The 14,891-nt window shown below is 45.3% G+C and overlaps 5 protein-coding genes across 5 annotated transcripts; 3 read left to right on the top strand and 2 right to left on the bottom strand.

The window, feature by feature from the left end:
- Window positions 1–158: 158 nt before the first annotated feature.
- V865_002963 (uncharacterized protein) lies at window positions 159–3,909 on the bottom strand (the record flags this gene model as incomplete). Its single annotated transcript, XM_066226762.1, has 9 exons — window positions 159–398; window positions 450–572; window positions 635–790; window positions 882–1,154; window positions 1,226–1,680; window positions 1,880–2,081; window positions 2,147–2,758; window positions 2,876–3,224; window positions 3,650–3,909. The coding sequence occupies 9 exons, from the start codon at window positions 3,907–3,909 to the stop codon at window positions 159–161; spliced, it is 2,670 nt and encodes an 889-aa protein (XP_066082859.1).
- A 439-nt stretch (window positions 3,910–4,348) lies between these two features.
- V865_002962 (uncharacterized protein) lies at window positions 4,349–6,718 on the top strand (the record flags this gene model as incomplete). Its single annotated transcript, XM_066226761.1, has 12 exons — window positions 4,349–4,565; window positions 4,659–4,837; window positions 4,903–4,937; window positions 4,999–5,134; window positions 5,214–5,287; window positions 5,347–5,370; window positions 5,426–5,598; window positions 5,714–5,918; window positions 5,981–6,077; window positions 6,136–6,220; window positions 6,280–6,399; window positions 6,474–6,718. The coding sequence occupies 12 exons, from the start codon at window positions 4,349–4,351 to the stop codon at window positions 6,716–6,718; spliced, it is 1,590 nt and encodes a 529-aa protein (XP_066082858.1).
- A 1,072-nt stretch (window positions 6,719–7,790) lies between these two features.
- Window positions 7,791–8,480, top strand: V865_002961 (uncharacterized protein; the record flags this gene model as incomplete). Its single annotated transcript, XM_066226760.1, has 4 exons — window positions 7,791–7,812; window positions 7,876–7,961; window positions 8,073–8,086; window positions 8,210–8,480. 4 exons carry the CDS (start codon window positions 7,791–7,793, stop codon window positions 8,478–8,480), a joined length of 393 nt encoding a protein of 130 aa, XP_066082857.1.
- Window positions 8,481–9,796: 1,316 nt separating this feature from the next.
- V865_002960 (uncharacterized protein) lies at window positions 9,797–10,638 on the top strand (the record flags this gene model as incomplete). Its single annotated transcript, XM_066226759.1, has 3 exons — window positions 9,797–9,889; window positions 9,952–9,959; window positions 10,125–10,638. The coding sequence occupies 3 exons, from the start codon at window positions 9,797–9,799 to the stop codon at window positions 10,636–10,638; spliced, it is 615 nt and encodes a 204-aa protein (XP_066082856.1).
- Window positions 10,639–11,209: 571 nt separating this feature from the next.
- On the bottom strand, window positions 11,210–14,190 carry V865_002959 (glycerol kinase; the record flags this gene model as incomplete). Its single annotated transcript, XM_066226758.1, has 8 exons — window positions 11,210–11,524; window positions 11,593–11,803; window positions 11,887–12,003; window positions 12,095–12,543; window positions 12,625–12,757; window positions 12,810–13,233; window positions 13,310–13,509; window positions 13,583–14,190. The coding sequence occupies 8 exons, from the start codon at window positions 14,188–14,190 to the stop codon at window positions 11,210–11,212; spliced, it is 2,457 nt and encodes an 818-aa protein (XP_066082855.1).
- Between the last annotated feature and the right edge of the window lie 701 nt (window positions 14,191–14,891).

The following is a 14,891-nucleotide window of genomic DNA, read 5'->3' as shown; positions in this document are numbered from 1 at the left end:
GCCACCTTTGACTGACTCATAGATGCATACAACAGGTCTCACAAGTATATTACAAGATCTAAATCCCCATCAGTACAAGTTGCAGATCGTTTCACATGTTATATCAACCCAGGAGTACCTTAACGTCAAGAAGAGGTGATGACTCCATACCGGATCTATTATGCTCTACCGACACCTTGAGGTGTAACATTCGTACTTCCTCCTTGGACCGTCCCATTCGGTGAACTGTCTCCTGCCAACCAGCCATTGGCATGCGCCGTAGTGGTAGAAGTGTACGCTTCTTCCTGTTGTCTTGTCAATTCCCTCTGTCTTTTCATATTCGCTTCTCTACGTTCTAGGAGGGAGATGAATGCTTTGCGGTGAAAGTAATTCATTGATGAGACAGCCTGACGACCGACCTTTAAGTGGGATTAGCGAAACATTTGACATCAGTGCGAAGATAGACTTACAGGATATTGTTGTAAGGTGATTAACAATTCCAGTGCATTCTCCCTTACTCCTACCCACCGATGGAACAGGCCATTAGCAATTGGCATTAGTCCACCCCAATGTGCTGGTAAATGAGTTAAAAGCTACATTCAACATATAGCATCATCAGTGGGCGGTTTCGTTTAATAGAGATTGGGAAACCCACCTCGACCACCTGATCATAGTTCCTTATACCATTATTCAGCGCACCGAATATAGCTTCAGCTTCAGCATCAGACATATTTTTCGCCAATCGTAATCTCGCAATTTGATGTTGAACGTCAAAGCCGACTGATCTCTTTTTCAACCGCGATTGCCAGTCCTAAAGTGTTCAAGTTCGGAGGGTCATCATTACATATTCCGCTCAGGATACTTTCTTATGTGTTTGACATAGACTTTTCCTCAATACTCACCTTGGCAAACAACTTATAACTCCTCGTCTTCCTCCACGCCTCGACTCTATGAGTGTTGGTCCACAACTCCCTCTGTTTACTCTGATCATCCGCAAATACTGCTCCACTTCCCAGCACACCATCACGGTAGGGCACAGATGGGAAACCAATCTTGGTCGATCCAGTCTGGGTGTATTCCTGATGAGAGGCAATTCTGACAAAACGATTGAGATAATCGACGAATCTCAAGCGGATATTGGATTCGCCATAATGAGAGGTCATAGCTGATGAGATCTGTAAAACCAATCAGCTCAAAACCAGTTGCATCTGCCACTTTACCCATTTCAAGCGGAATAAAAACCCACCTCATCCATAAACTGATTATCTAAACAATCACTTTTCGCAATGCTATTCATCTTAGCCTGAGGAGTACCAGAGGTAGTACTAGGATCATCTTCAACTTTGATCATACTTGAACTTCCTAGACTCGTTTCAGACGATCTACCAGATCTCATCGATCCTACATTCGCAGCATTCACACTACTCGCATTGTTACTTCCAGTCATCCCGCCCGAGCCCGTATTGGTTATACTATTGCTAGACGATTGTAAATTTTTCGATACGGTTATTTTACCAGTTTCCAGATTACACAACACATCCCATGTCGTTGGTAACTCTTCGAATCGAGGATTAGTCACTCCCGCTACAAATCCTGAAAATTCTTCTAAGATGTCTAAAGAGGCCAAGTTTGCATATGGGAATGCACAGGAGGTTATACCTCTTAAGACTTGTCCACAACCTGATCCTAACGCACAGGCAGCTAAAACCATCCGAGCTACTTGGTTGGCTGGTAGACCGTGTCCTAAGAACATTACTCGCTTGTGGGCTAACATCGCATTGAGAATGAGGATTATGGGATGAGTCATGGATCCGGTATGTAGATGGATGGTAAGGTGGTGGGAAGGGCGTGATGTTGTGAGAGAAAGTCTAAGACTTGTCCACAACCTGATCTAACGCACAGGCAGCTAAAACCATCCGAGCTACTTGGTTGGCTGGTAGACCGTGTCCTAAGAACATTACTCGCTTGTGGGCTAACATCGCATTGAGAATGAGGATTATGGGATGAGTCATGGATCCGTTGGTATGTAGATGTGGATGGTAAGGTGGTGGGAAGGGCGTGATGTTGTGAGAGAAAGTCTGAACGAGCTCAATGAGTGAGTACTGAATACGCGAATCATATATATCAGCTTAGACCACCTGAAGGATGACGAGTAGCTGAGACTCACATCGCCGACATCCTCATCGAAAACAGTCATTGGGATTCTGATCGGTACAGTGATCTTCTTGAATCTAGCTTCAGTCTCGAAGAAGTGCGTATCTCTCGGTACACCTTTTCTCTTCCCCTGATTCTCAGTCGCAGCACCGCCATAACCAACATCAGGGGTCAATCTACCCTCCCTTGACGGTGGGGTAGCTAGGTGGATTTGTTGTGAGCTGGAAGAACCTTTCCTGACCATTCGTACGCCTGACGAGGAGGATAGTGTCTTTCGATGATTTGATGTAGACGTGGATGTTGATGCCGACCCTGACCCCGAGCCTGAGCCTGTTCTAGGTAAACCTTCATTTCCATGACCATTTTCTGACATTGATCCAGTACCATGTCCAGGCTCAGAATTTAGATCTTCGAATACCTCTTTCGTGCCGCTTAGCGGTTCGGTTATACCGAATTTCTCTTCGAACAGGTCTTTCCTTTCGGAACAGCGTAGGAGGATACGCTCATATCGCGTTAAGCGGGGCATGCCTGCTGTGGAAATTGCGTTGGCTGAGTCGAACAGACGAGCGAGGATCTCGGGAGAGGGGGAGAGGAAGTATTCTTCAAGGGCTAAGAGGAGAAGCGGCTATGATTACCCCGACGTCAGCTGTTTTGTATATTGCTCGTGAATGAGCACAAGACGGCTGACGGTATGGAGACAACTTGTGGGATTGGAGTGATTTGTCACGAACTGTCAACTCACCTTGTATATCCCGATATAAGGGTTCGGTGTACAAATAGCCATGGCCTTAACCATTGCACCCCTTCTCATCTTCTTGTCCTCTTTCATCCTGACGCAATTCAGAACATATAACAGTCCACCACCCGATCCAGCGACACCCCTCGTAGCTCTATCAAGGGGCATCACGCTCATCCGTCTATTGTCGTCGTTCGAGGTTTTCGAAGAGGAAGATTCGGTTGATAGTCTCATGGATGATTCGTGGGATAACATCGGAGCTATGGCTGATGAAGGTGTTTGTCCAAGATAGAATATCGTCCAGTCTTCTGCTCGGAGGTGCGCTCCGTCTGGTAGCATCAGTTCTGCTAGGCGACTATTTGTGCATGACAGACACGTCGTCAGCTTCATTCCCTTTTTAGTCTTTGGTCTCACAGGAGACTCATAGGATGAGGCTTCGATATAAGACTCTGTCACGACTAAAGGTGAAGTCCACTCACTGCTCATCAGTTCCTGTGGGATAAGGATACTGGTGTGCCAACGTAGCACCCGCATCAATATCGAATTCCGCCAGCAAGCAAAAATGAACTGCTTCTTCTTCGTTCCCCGCTATCCCCGAATATCGTCCAGTCTTCTGCTCGGAGGTGCGCTCCGTCTGGTAGCATCAGTTCTGCTAGGCGACTATTTGTGCATGACAGACACGTCGTCAGCCATTCCCTTTAATCTTTGGTCTCACAGGAGACTCATAGGATGAGGCTTCGATATAAGACTCTGTCACGACTAAAGGTGAAGTCCACTCACTGCTCATCAGTTCCTGTGGGATAAGGATACTGGTGTGCCAACGTAGCACCCGCATCAATATCGAATTCCGCCAGCAAGCAAAAATGAACTGCTTCTTCTTCGTTCCCCGCTATCCCCGTTCCATCCAGGTCAAATGCCGAGTCAGGTCCCAAATCATGCGTCAGATCAGACTCGAAGTCTCGTTCTGTCGATTGGGTGGTGAAGTTCGATCGGGCTGAAGGGGTTGGAGGAGGGAAAGAGGTGTGGGATGTGACGGACATCTTCGAGGTCGAGGTCGAGGTCGAGGTTGGTCACCAATTCTCGGAATCGGAGAGCTGATATTTGGAGGAAATGTCTGTTCGAGCCAGTTGGTTTCTGAGAACTTGTCCTCTCTATAGCGGGTATATTTATAAGGGTTCGATGGTATAATAATCGGGCTACACGGGATAGTGACAGTGACAGCGACAACGATAGATTGGATTGATACATTTGTTGTTGCAACTTACGCGCACTGATCGACTCCTCCCACGTGTACGCAAGGTGGGGCACCACTCAGCAACCGCAATCAAAACACGAGACAGATAACTCTACGCTGTGAAAAGACTGTGCATCGTTAAGAGTACCGTCTCTCATTCTCTCTTGACTATCTATTCATTAGATGCTCAAATCCACCTCGCAATTCTCACCAGCCAGCAAGAACGAGGAGGACCACGCGATATGATGGCCAACCCATCATCTGAAGACCTGTTTGTGTATAGAGCCAATGGCAGCGCGAGCAATAGTGCTGGACCAAGCAGATCAACCTCTTCCGTCAACTTGTACCCACCCAACAATACTTCCAGACCAAGTTCGAGGAAAGGACCAAGGCGGGGATCAAAGGATCATGAGGCTGGTGAGGTAGTGGACGAGGCTGGGCTGGCTGAGAGAGGTGATGTATGTAAGTCAAGCTTTGCTAAAGATCAGCTACAATGCATCATCCATTGGAAAATTGGTGATGGTAGACTGATGAGCTGCGGAACTCGCAATGTAGTATTCAAAGCACCTGACGACGATCATGAACATGAACATGACGAACATAGTGCAGCTGCACCATTACTGTCCTCAACGATTTCGCGGCGAGAGCAATTGACCGAAGAGGAACATGAGCTGTTTATAGCTGAGGGGCCGAATAGTGGGGCTCGAGGTACGCTGATGGATGCTATAACGAATGTAAGCTTTCTTTTGATCGATAATTGCATTCATACTCGAAGCTTACAGCGCAATATGATCGGTAGATGGCGAACTCAATTATAGGTGCAGGCATAATAGGGTATGTCAGCTTCAACTCCTCCTATTTAGATGCTAAACCAAACTGAACACTCGGCTCGCAGATTACCATACGCAGTCTCTCAAGCGGGTTTCTTCACTGGTATATTCCTCTTGGTATCCTTAGCGGCGGTGTCAGATTGGACGATACGACTGGTCATATTGACAAGTAAATTGAGTGGGAGGGATTCTTACACCGAGGTAAGCTAGCATATGTCACATCCGACCTTACGAGTGACTAGAATTGCAGCTGATAAGAAAAGGTGATATCGGGGGACAGACAATGTATCATTGTTTTGGACCTGCTGGCGCAGCTGCTGTTTCGTTCTTTCAATTTGCATTTGCCTTCGGAGGGTGAGTCAGCACCCAAGCTACTCTCAAGGCTGCAGGTAGCTGAACTTTTGCTCTTACAGTACAGCTGCTTTTCACGTCATCATGTAAGCTTTTCATCCCCATAAGCGTATATGAAAACCCAGCTTACGCTCCTTGTAGAGGCGATACGATACCTCGAGTGATATCGTTCATCTTCCCATCGTTGTCCCAGCATGCAGTCCTGCGTTTATTGGTGGATAGGAGAGTAGTGATACTATTGTGTACTTTGGCAGTCTCATTTCCACTGAGTCTGCATAGGGATATAGTGAAATTGTCAAAGAGTTCTTCCTTTGGTGAGTCTGGTCTATTTCTGATAGAATTGTATTTTATCAATATCATTTGGTGATCTTCTGATTTACCTCGGACTTCATCAGCTTCAGTTGGCTGACTTTCATAAACCTCTGTTAGCTCTTGTCTCAATGACCATCATCGTCCTCTCCGTTCTATTCCGATCAGTAGCTGTCGACTCGTCCTTGCGAGGATCTTCATTGGATACATTTACATTGATCAAGCCAGGTGTGTTCCAAGCTATCGGTGTAATATCATTCGCATATGCGTGTCATCATAATTCGAACTATATCTACAAGAGTATACATGTCCCGACTCTTGATAGGTCAGTCGTCAAATACATCGCCTGTGGAGCATACTTAGCTGATTATCGGTCTCGCGCTACAGATTCTATGTGGTCACACATATATCAACTGGTATAAGTCTAGTAGCATGCTTGTTGGTAGCTGTCTCTGGATACGTGGTATTCACAGATAAGACACAGGTGAGCTAACCCGTGATCCTTCGCTTCTGAAGAGTACGGCTAAAGAGGTATATCATAGGGGAATATTCTCAATAACTTTGCTTCGGACGACTGGGTTATCAATATTGCCCGATTCTGCTTCGGAGCCAACATGTCTACCACAAGTGAGCTAATTTATCCAGACCGCCCAATAGTGTACATCTAGCTGACAACGCTCGTTTAGTTCCACTTGAAGTGTATGTTTGTCGTGAAGTGGTAGAAGAGTACTTCTTCAAAGGTAGACCGTTCAGTCAGAAAAGACATGTGATAATTACGAGTTTAGTGGTGTTCACAACTATGGGAAGTGAGTATCCCCTACGCTTCTCTGTATCTATCACCATCCGTTAATTATGCTAATATTCTCGTTTCCAACTCTAGTCGCCTTAACAACCTGCGACCTAGGTATAGTCCTCGAACTAGCCGGTGGTCTATCAGCTTCAGCACTAGCATTCATCTTCCCTGCATCTGCATATTACGCATTGACAAGCGGTAAATGGTATTCGTGGAATAAGTTACCTGCTGGACTGGTAGCTGGATTCGGAGGGGTGGTGTTGTTACTAAGCTGTGGGCAGAGTATAGCTAATGCTTGGTATGGCGAGGGGAAAGCAAAGGTTTGTACTTAGCATGCAAGTTTTAGATTTGGGATTTGGTCCAGATCTGCTGAATTTAACACTATGGATCCGCGGACGGACAATACTGATACTGCAGATTAGACCTCACAAAAGGGACTGTTGGGTATGTGGTATAGATATCAGCTTTTTCGAAGATGGAGATGATCAGAGATCGAACGTGACCATGACGGAGTTGTGGCAGCGTGAATGCGACCTGCCACGGTCTTCTGTATCCAAATGCAGTTGGTCGTGTATAGCTCGTTTTCTCCACTGACAATTGCTTATTGAACTTTTTTTTCGGATTTGTAGAATACGAAATACGAGTGAGTCCATCATCTCTCGGTAACCTTATGCCCAAGCTCAATAATACAGAGCGACAAGCTGACGATAGCTCCTGTTGATGCGCAGAACATACAAAGAGAGAAAGAAACGAGAAAAGGGCGAAATTATCGGTGCAATGGGTGAAGTAGGAGGTGCATTAGCTTCTATAGGGGATAGTGGTTCAGGTGGTTCATCGGGAGATGGAGGTGGGGGCGGTTCGGCTGGATGTGGAGGAGGAGGGGGTGGTGGATCATCGTAGAATCATCGCAAAGTACCATGGTAAAAATCGAGTTTTTAGTGGCAGTTTCTCTGCTACATTTTACAGTATGTATCTTCTTGTATGTATCGCATTAACTGAAGTGATGTATCATATATATTTACTGAAATTGAGCAATATACTGTAAGCGAAATTCCATGAACTCCGTCCGAGCCTATTCACCCCGATACATGATCATATCCATCAAACCTGTTCACTCTGGTGGCTGTAGCTGATGGTGATACGGTAAGGTATAGCCTCTTGATTGTCATTCCGTCATTCCATCATCGCTTCATGGATCTAACCGAGCCAAAGGAGGTCCTTTGGGACTATCACTTCAACCATTGAGATCTCTCAGCCATCACACAGCTCGTCTTGGTCATGATTACCATCCCGTATGGATTATACACTATAAATAGAAATGGAAATCGATTTGATTGAAAACTCTTTACCTCTCGTCCAACAGAATCTTTGCCACTCACATTCCAGTAATCAAGATACACCAAGATGGGTAATACATCAACCAAGCGTGAGTCTTCCTTCTTTCCCAATTTCATATATATTTGTATGTACCCTTACACTGTTCTTTCAGCTTCCAAGACTCACCCGACGAGCTTACCACCGAAGAAGAATGGAATGTTCAGCAGCTGGGAGAATAGGTTCCAAGCTCGTCAGAATGTACGTGCTCAGTAGTGAAATGGTGTTCATATTTTCCCTTTTCTCTCTCTCTTTCTCTCTCTACTAGATCTCAAAAGCAGCTGAAGCTGACGATATACGTGATGTTTGCAGGACCAAATGCATGAGTAAGTTCGTCAGATTCAACCATTGTCTGGGATCGCATACCTCCTTCCCTCTTCCTTCTCATCCCCCTTGCATACGGATTCCTGATCTTTATCTCTCATATCTAACCACTATCTGTCCTACAGAACACTCCAAGAAGCTCGAAAACGCCGAAAACAGAAGGAAGCCGAGAGAAATGGTTTATTGATGGAAGGAGGATTTCATCTGGTAGATGCTGGAGCAGGTCTCGGACAATTACTTTCAACTTCAAGTGATCCATCTGGAGGAGGAGGACATAGTGCAGGTGCATCTGCCTGTGGAGGAGGATCTTCAGGAGGAGGAGGGGGAGGTGGTCATAGCTCCTCGGGAGGTGGGTCTGGTTGTGGTGGAGGAGGAGGGGGCGGTGGGGGTTGTTAGAACAATGAGATACCTTGAATCGTTGAGAGCATCGTTGGCACAGCCGAGATGAGTATGTATGGGATGATTTTCAATAGAAAAGCAGTGATGGTCAATGGTATGACGATCTGTGCTCAGACAGCCTTGAAAGCACAGCCAAAGGACCACGTGAAACTCAAAGTACATTTACGCACAGATCGGCTGCAGCACAGATCGTGCAGCATTCAACTGGTTTTCCTTAGTATCTCTTCAACGTCGCAGCATAATTTATGTTGGGCATAGTTTACGGTGAAATCTCATCGGTAATTGAAAGCTGGGACAGTGAGTAATGGGCTTTTTCACAGGTTTGTTGATCATCTAGGTATTCAGGTGTATCCCCATGGCAGGTAATTTAAGAAGATCTATCACGCTATTTGTAGTGGTGATTTGGTACGATCGAGCTAATAAGCATTCCAGGTGAGTCCCAAGTCATCACTCGCTGGATATGGACCAAGAGCTAATGATCCTTCTTGCTCAGAACGGAGAAAGAGAAAAGGGAGAGAAAATGCAAGACCAGATTGAAGATCATAGATATGTTACAAGAGCTGGGAGTTTCGATTGGTACTGGAATAGGATAACGTGTATACAACTAAATATATAGGTGTGTTGGACGAAAACGTACAGTGACTTTGATTATGAGAATGAACGTCCTCAGGAGTTAGTTTCGAGTACTGGTATATAAAGCGGACTCCTGTCGCCGGATCCCCATTAATCCTTTTGCGTGGAAGGTGGCACATTAGGTACACAAAGCCTTATTTCAACACGTTTTCTCTCGTTCTGCGAACGATTTCAATGTGCTTGCACAACGCCAGAGACAACTATCAACATCTCACTTTGTGTATTGCATGCCTTTCCGCCAATGTATCAATCCTGTCTGCTCATCGAATAGGCACATCTCCTCATAGAACGGTAATTTCCTTAACATACACAGAGGTACAGCAGTGTACCATAATACTGTATACGGGTCTGCCATCGCAGCAACCATGAATGTGGCAGTGAATGATTGCTGTTGAGTTTTGGGCTACTCCGGATGCGTACGCTCTTGAAACAAGGTTCGACCGATTATTGTATATACGTATGACCGTCAACGTAGACAAGATGATGTACATCAATCTCACGAACGGATACTCAACCTTGTTCGCCAAGCAGTCGAGGATCTCATGTCCTTCCATTACTAACGGTTCATCTGGTAATATATATACTTGAAGCTATACCAGATCTATCAATATACAAGTCTAAAGATTGTAGAAAAGCATAACTGCTGAAGATCAATCTCAGAAGAACGTACATTTCACAAGATGTTCTTCTTACGTTACCATGACGAACAACAAGCTGCAGGAGATTCGGTTCTTCGATTAAGAGGTGGTGGATGTTTCGATTGGTTTGATCAGGTAAGTTTGGGACCACTTTACGATACAATCGTCTTATCATGTCCAGCTTAATCTATATCAAGTGCGACTTGTACGTTACATCGGCTGATTCTGAATTTACCGTCTGGTTGTAGTTCAGGTAAGTATCACTGGACATCCTTCGATTTTGCGTCACCTCCAACACCTTCCAAGGAGATATCCTATTATTAAGCCCCTAGGAACGTTGACCCGAGACTGACACATGGGATGAGAACAGACATAAATCGACCCCGTCAGATCTCACAGGTACAGGTCATACTCCGATGCTCCCTCAATTAAATGACAATGACCCAACATCCTTCGAGGACCAAAAAACCAAGTCCAAGACGAAATCGAAAGATAAATCTCAAGACAAGACCAAAACGAAAAGTAAGGAAGGTGATGTAAAAATCAAAGATAAAGGTAAGAAATTCAAGATCAAAAACAAGAAAGACGGGTCCACCCAGACCATTGCCAAGAACGAAAGTGATCCAGTGGTATCCCCTTATACCACCGGTCCTACCGCAGGATTGGGACTGGGCGGGACTGGTTCGTATGAGCCGATTAGAAGAAGACGATTTGATCTTGGTCGAGAGGGAAAACAAAACCGAGATCAAGCACAGGTGCCACCTGAACAAGTGGGAGAAGGAGGGGCGTTGGGGTTGAGCGGTTGTGGAGGTGGGAATGGTAATTCTTGGGGTGGGGATGGGGTCAGCGAACCTGTGATAGGAAGTATGGAGGCTGCAAAATAAGACTTTGCGATTCAACAACTACTGCTCCCGAAGGAAGATGATATGAATAAAGGGAACCAACAAGAGAAAAGATGAACGAGGTGAGATATATATGCGTATTGATCGATCAAGATTGGTAGCAGATAATTCTCAGCTGTATGTAGTGATAAATATATCATCATGCACTGTATATTATGTTGAAAAGTTCCGTCGAATGCATCAATTAATGTACTTGGGTGATTGACTTGATGTCGTTTTTGTCAGATACTTTCAAAAAGTTTGGCAATTTTTGAAAAAGCCGCAGAATAGAATATGTAACTTCTATGCATTCTTTATACGATATACGATATAAACGTGTCAGGCATCGCGATCCTTCTGACCAACGACATCTTTCGACGAACCGTCTCTGTACCATCATCGAGCTGTACCTCTATCTTCTGTTTATCAATCTATTCACCAAGTTCCTCCCACACCTCGTTGTAACAAACTCATTTGCCTTCTCAGCAGTCATCTGCCTGCCAGGCTTGAAAACCCCTCTATATTCTCATCTATTCCGAATCCCTTTTGCTCATGTTCAACACACCCATACATTCTAATGTTGTCTGGAAGGTAATCTACTCAATCCTCTTTGCTCTTCATACCTCTCCTCTTCCTCTTCCTCATCACCTTCCTCGTGCCACTTGCTCGCTCGGCTCACAGCCCTCTCCCATCCCTTGATAGCTTTCTTTCGATCTTTCTCTTCCAACTCAGGTTCGAACACATGCACGCCTGCAGTATTGACATCCGCGAGTGTCTCAGGTCGGGTCAAGTCCCATCCGAACAATTTCAGAGCGTTGGCTGCTAATAATGCTGATCCCAAGGCGGTAGATTCCCTCATAGCTGGTCGAGCGACGTTGAAGCCACCGATCTATATCAGAATCAAGCATTGCACGTAAATTAGTATACTTAAGGAGTGAATACAGAGTGAACACTCACGTTGGCTTGTAGTTGCATTGCCAAATCCGAATTGGTAACACCACCATCAACTTTCAGGGTTTCCAAAGTAGTTTGACTTTCTTTTTCGATCACGTCCAACACAGCTCTGGTTTGGAAGCATACAGCTTCCAAGGTCGCTCTGGCGATATGGGCTGAAGTGGTGTACGAGGTCAAACCGATGATTGTTCCCGAAGCTTCTCTATCCCAATATCTACACATTGCGCAAAGCAACATCTCTATCAGTGAGATTTCCTTTTACGATGGGTGACTGGAGATCAAGGAAACGAGACTTACGGTGCAAGCAAACCACTGAAAGCAGTCACAAAGTAGACACCACCTGTGTCAGCCACTGATCCAGCGAGGATATCCATATCGGACGATTCTTCAATCAAGTTCATCTGATCTCTGAGCCTGCAGTCGGAAATATTCAGTGTTAGCGGGTCATAGCGAGAATAGGATGAAAGGTCATGATAGGGTGGTGTGAGAATAGACTCCGACTTACCACTTGATAGCAGATCCCGCCACTGCAATTGAACCTTCCAAAGCATAAACCGGTTTAGCATCTGGTCCAGCTTGGAAAGCGACCGTAGAGATCAATCCGTAATTTGATCTAACGCATTCTTCACCAGTGTTGAATAAGACGAAAGCACCAGTACCATAAGTACATTTCGCTTCACCTTTCCTCAGACATTTGTTTCCTACCAATGCAGCCTGTTGATCTCCTACTATACCTGCTATAGGCACTGTTGAGAGTGGGGTACCGATCGATTCAGATATTGTACCGTAGATCTCTGAAGAAGATACGATCTTGGGTAAGACGGATGGTCGAATACCGAAGAATCGTAATAATGGTGGATGCCATTGTAAAGTCTTCAAGGAGATCAACAAGGTTCGGGAGGCGTTGGTAACGTCCATGATGTGAAGACCACCTTGTTCTCTACCTGTAAGGGCCTATAACATAGAAAAGAGATGTTAGTTGGCAAGAGTCTCATGCGATATCTGATGCCAGTGGAAGGGTACCTGTGTACTTACATATACGAGCCAAGTGTCAACAGTACCAAACATCAGATCATCGTTCTCATGGGCTTCGTGAACTTGTTTCTGGTGATCTAACATCCATCTAAGTTTGATAGCTGAGAAATAGGTAGAGAGAGGGATACCGGTACTGAAAATCCATCAGTTCACGCTCATCGCTGATATAGGGATCACAAACTCACACATCGACGATACCTTCTTTACCCTTTCTTTTCTTATGTACGTGAACATCGGCATTACCATTAGCTTGACCTTTCTTCGCTTCTTTGTCCTTCTGAGCTAAGCCTAGATTCTCTAGTTTCGCACCGACTTTCTCAGCTAAACCATCACCATCACTCTCGACTTGTCCATCTTCATTTTCCACAACCACATCGCCTTTCTCGCCAAAGGCAGCTTCTTCACCTCCCGTACCGATCTCTACATCTTCAGGTACGCCTTTGAGATCCTCTTCCTCGTCATCTATATCTAATCCCTCTTCTTCCAATTTCTTTTCGTACTCTCTGACCACACCTAGGGTTCGAGAGTCATCCCACACAATAGCGTTACATAATGGTTTACCGGTAGTTCGGGACCAACAGACGGTTGTTTCTCTTTGATTGGTGATACCTAATAGCGACGAAGATGGAATAGGTTAGATACAGAATGATGGATAGAGGTGGAGAAGAAAATGTCAGATACCCACCAATACCCTTTATACTCTTTCTTGACCAACCCATCCATTCCAACTTCTCAACGGCTTTGTTGATGCATTCCGTCATAGCATCAACGAGGGCTTCGGGATCATGTTCGTGCCATCCCGCATGAGGCAAGATCTGTTCAAATTCAGTTTGATGTTCTGCAATGATCTTGGCTCTTTTGTCAAAGATGATGAATCGAGTTGAACTATTGATTGAAACAACAGACAGTCAGCGACTGTCATCGGGATTGGTATTTGATTGAGTATAAAGTTACTAACGTTGTACCGCAATCTAAAGAACCTATAAATTGACCTTGTCTCAACTCTCTATTACCGTCCAATCCACTAAAACCACCTGCACCTTCGAAGTAAGCTCGAGGAGCGGTGGTATGTTCGTTACCCAGCGGAAGAGTTGGTGAACCCGCTCGAGAAAGGAGGGAAGGCGTATTGGGACCAGAATAATCGGCTCTTTGGATTGGTCGAGGTCCAGATGACATGTGGGAGGCAGTTGATGCTCTTCTAGATAATGATGCTCCGCCAGAGTATCCACCACCACCACCTTGTACGACGCTTCCACCAGTAGTTGGAGGGGGACCACCACCGCCGGAGAAGTACGATACCTGATGGCTCATCTGTGGAGGTGCCTGTTGGGAGAAAGATGGTCTACCTGAAGCTACTTCTGATAATCTCCTTGGGACTGGTGTTTGAATACTTCCTGCTGCAGCTGAGATAGAGGGTCTTCGGGAGTTGGCTGGAGAAACTTGAGGTGAAGTCTCGAATACCGGCGTGAAACTACCTGGTCCACCACTCGAGCCGAAACCTCCCCCCAAAGGCGATGGATTCTTCATAGAAGACATCTGTAAATCTACATTAGGTTGTCTTGACATGTTGGAAAAAGAGGAGATTCCTTTGTTATTCTATTTCTATGTCTATTCCTTTGTTATGGATGACTTGTTCCGAAATTTCTGTAAAGGTATCCGCTTGCTTGGCCTTGGTCACGAGGTCAGATGTGAAACTAATCCGGCTCTTGCAGAGTAGAATACGAGAGAGATGAGGTGAGGTGAGATGGGTACCACTCTAAAATGGATGAGACGGAGTTCGAGCGGCCCGGTGGATCCTTTGACCGGTCGACTGACAGCGATAACGGATAAGTGAGTAGGTGAAAATTCCCGATAAGATCTCTTTCTGTTGGCTGAAAAGAAAAAGATTCTTGGCGACTTCGAATGACTTCCTTTGACTGAAAAGATGTTTGTTGAATTGTCAAAGAGAAAGAGAGACACAAAAGAGAGTATTACACATCAGGTATATGCTAATGGGTGTTCTGCAGTGTAGCAGTATTCAGGTTTTTTTTCGAGCAGAGTAGCGTCTCGCGAATAGAAAGAGCAATCTGGCTCTGGCTGTGATTCGAGAAAAACTGAAAAACGTCATATAGAATCAAACAGCCTAAAATACCCCTCTTTGCCGCTCTTACCGAACTGCGTATTTCACTGTCATTTCGCTCATTCCACTCAATTATCCTTGTTGTACCCTGAATTTGAAAGGATCCAACCATGGAAATCCGGCCCGCTGCTCCGTCTAGCCCCTTGGG

The sequence above is a fragment of the Kwoniella europaea genome, chromosome 1 (assembly GCF_036810445.1).
Source record: "Kwoniella europaea PYCC6329 chromosome 1, complete sequence".
NCBI lineage: Eukaryota > Fungi > Basidiomycota > Tremellomycetes > Tremellales > Cryptococcaceae > Kwoniella > Kwoniella europaea.
The sequence above is the reverse complement of the archived record's forward strand: the minus strand, read 5'-3'. Positions and strand labels throughout refer to the sequence as shown.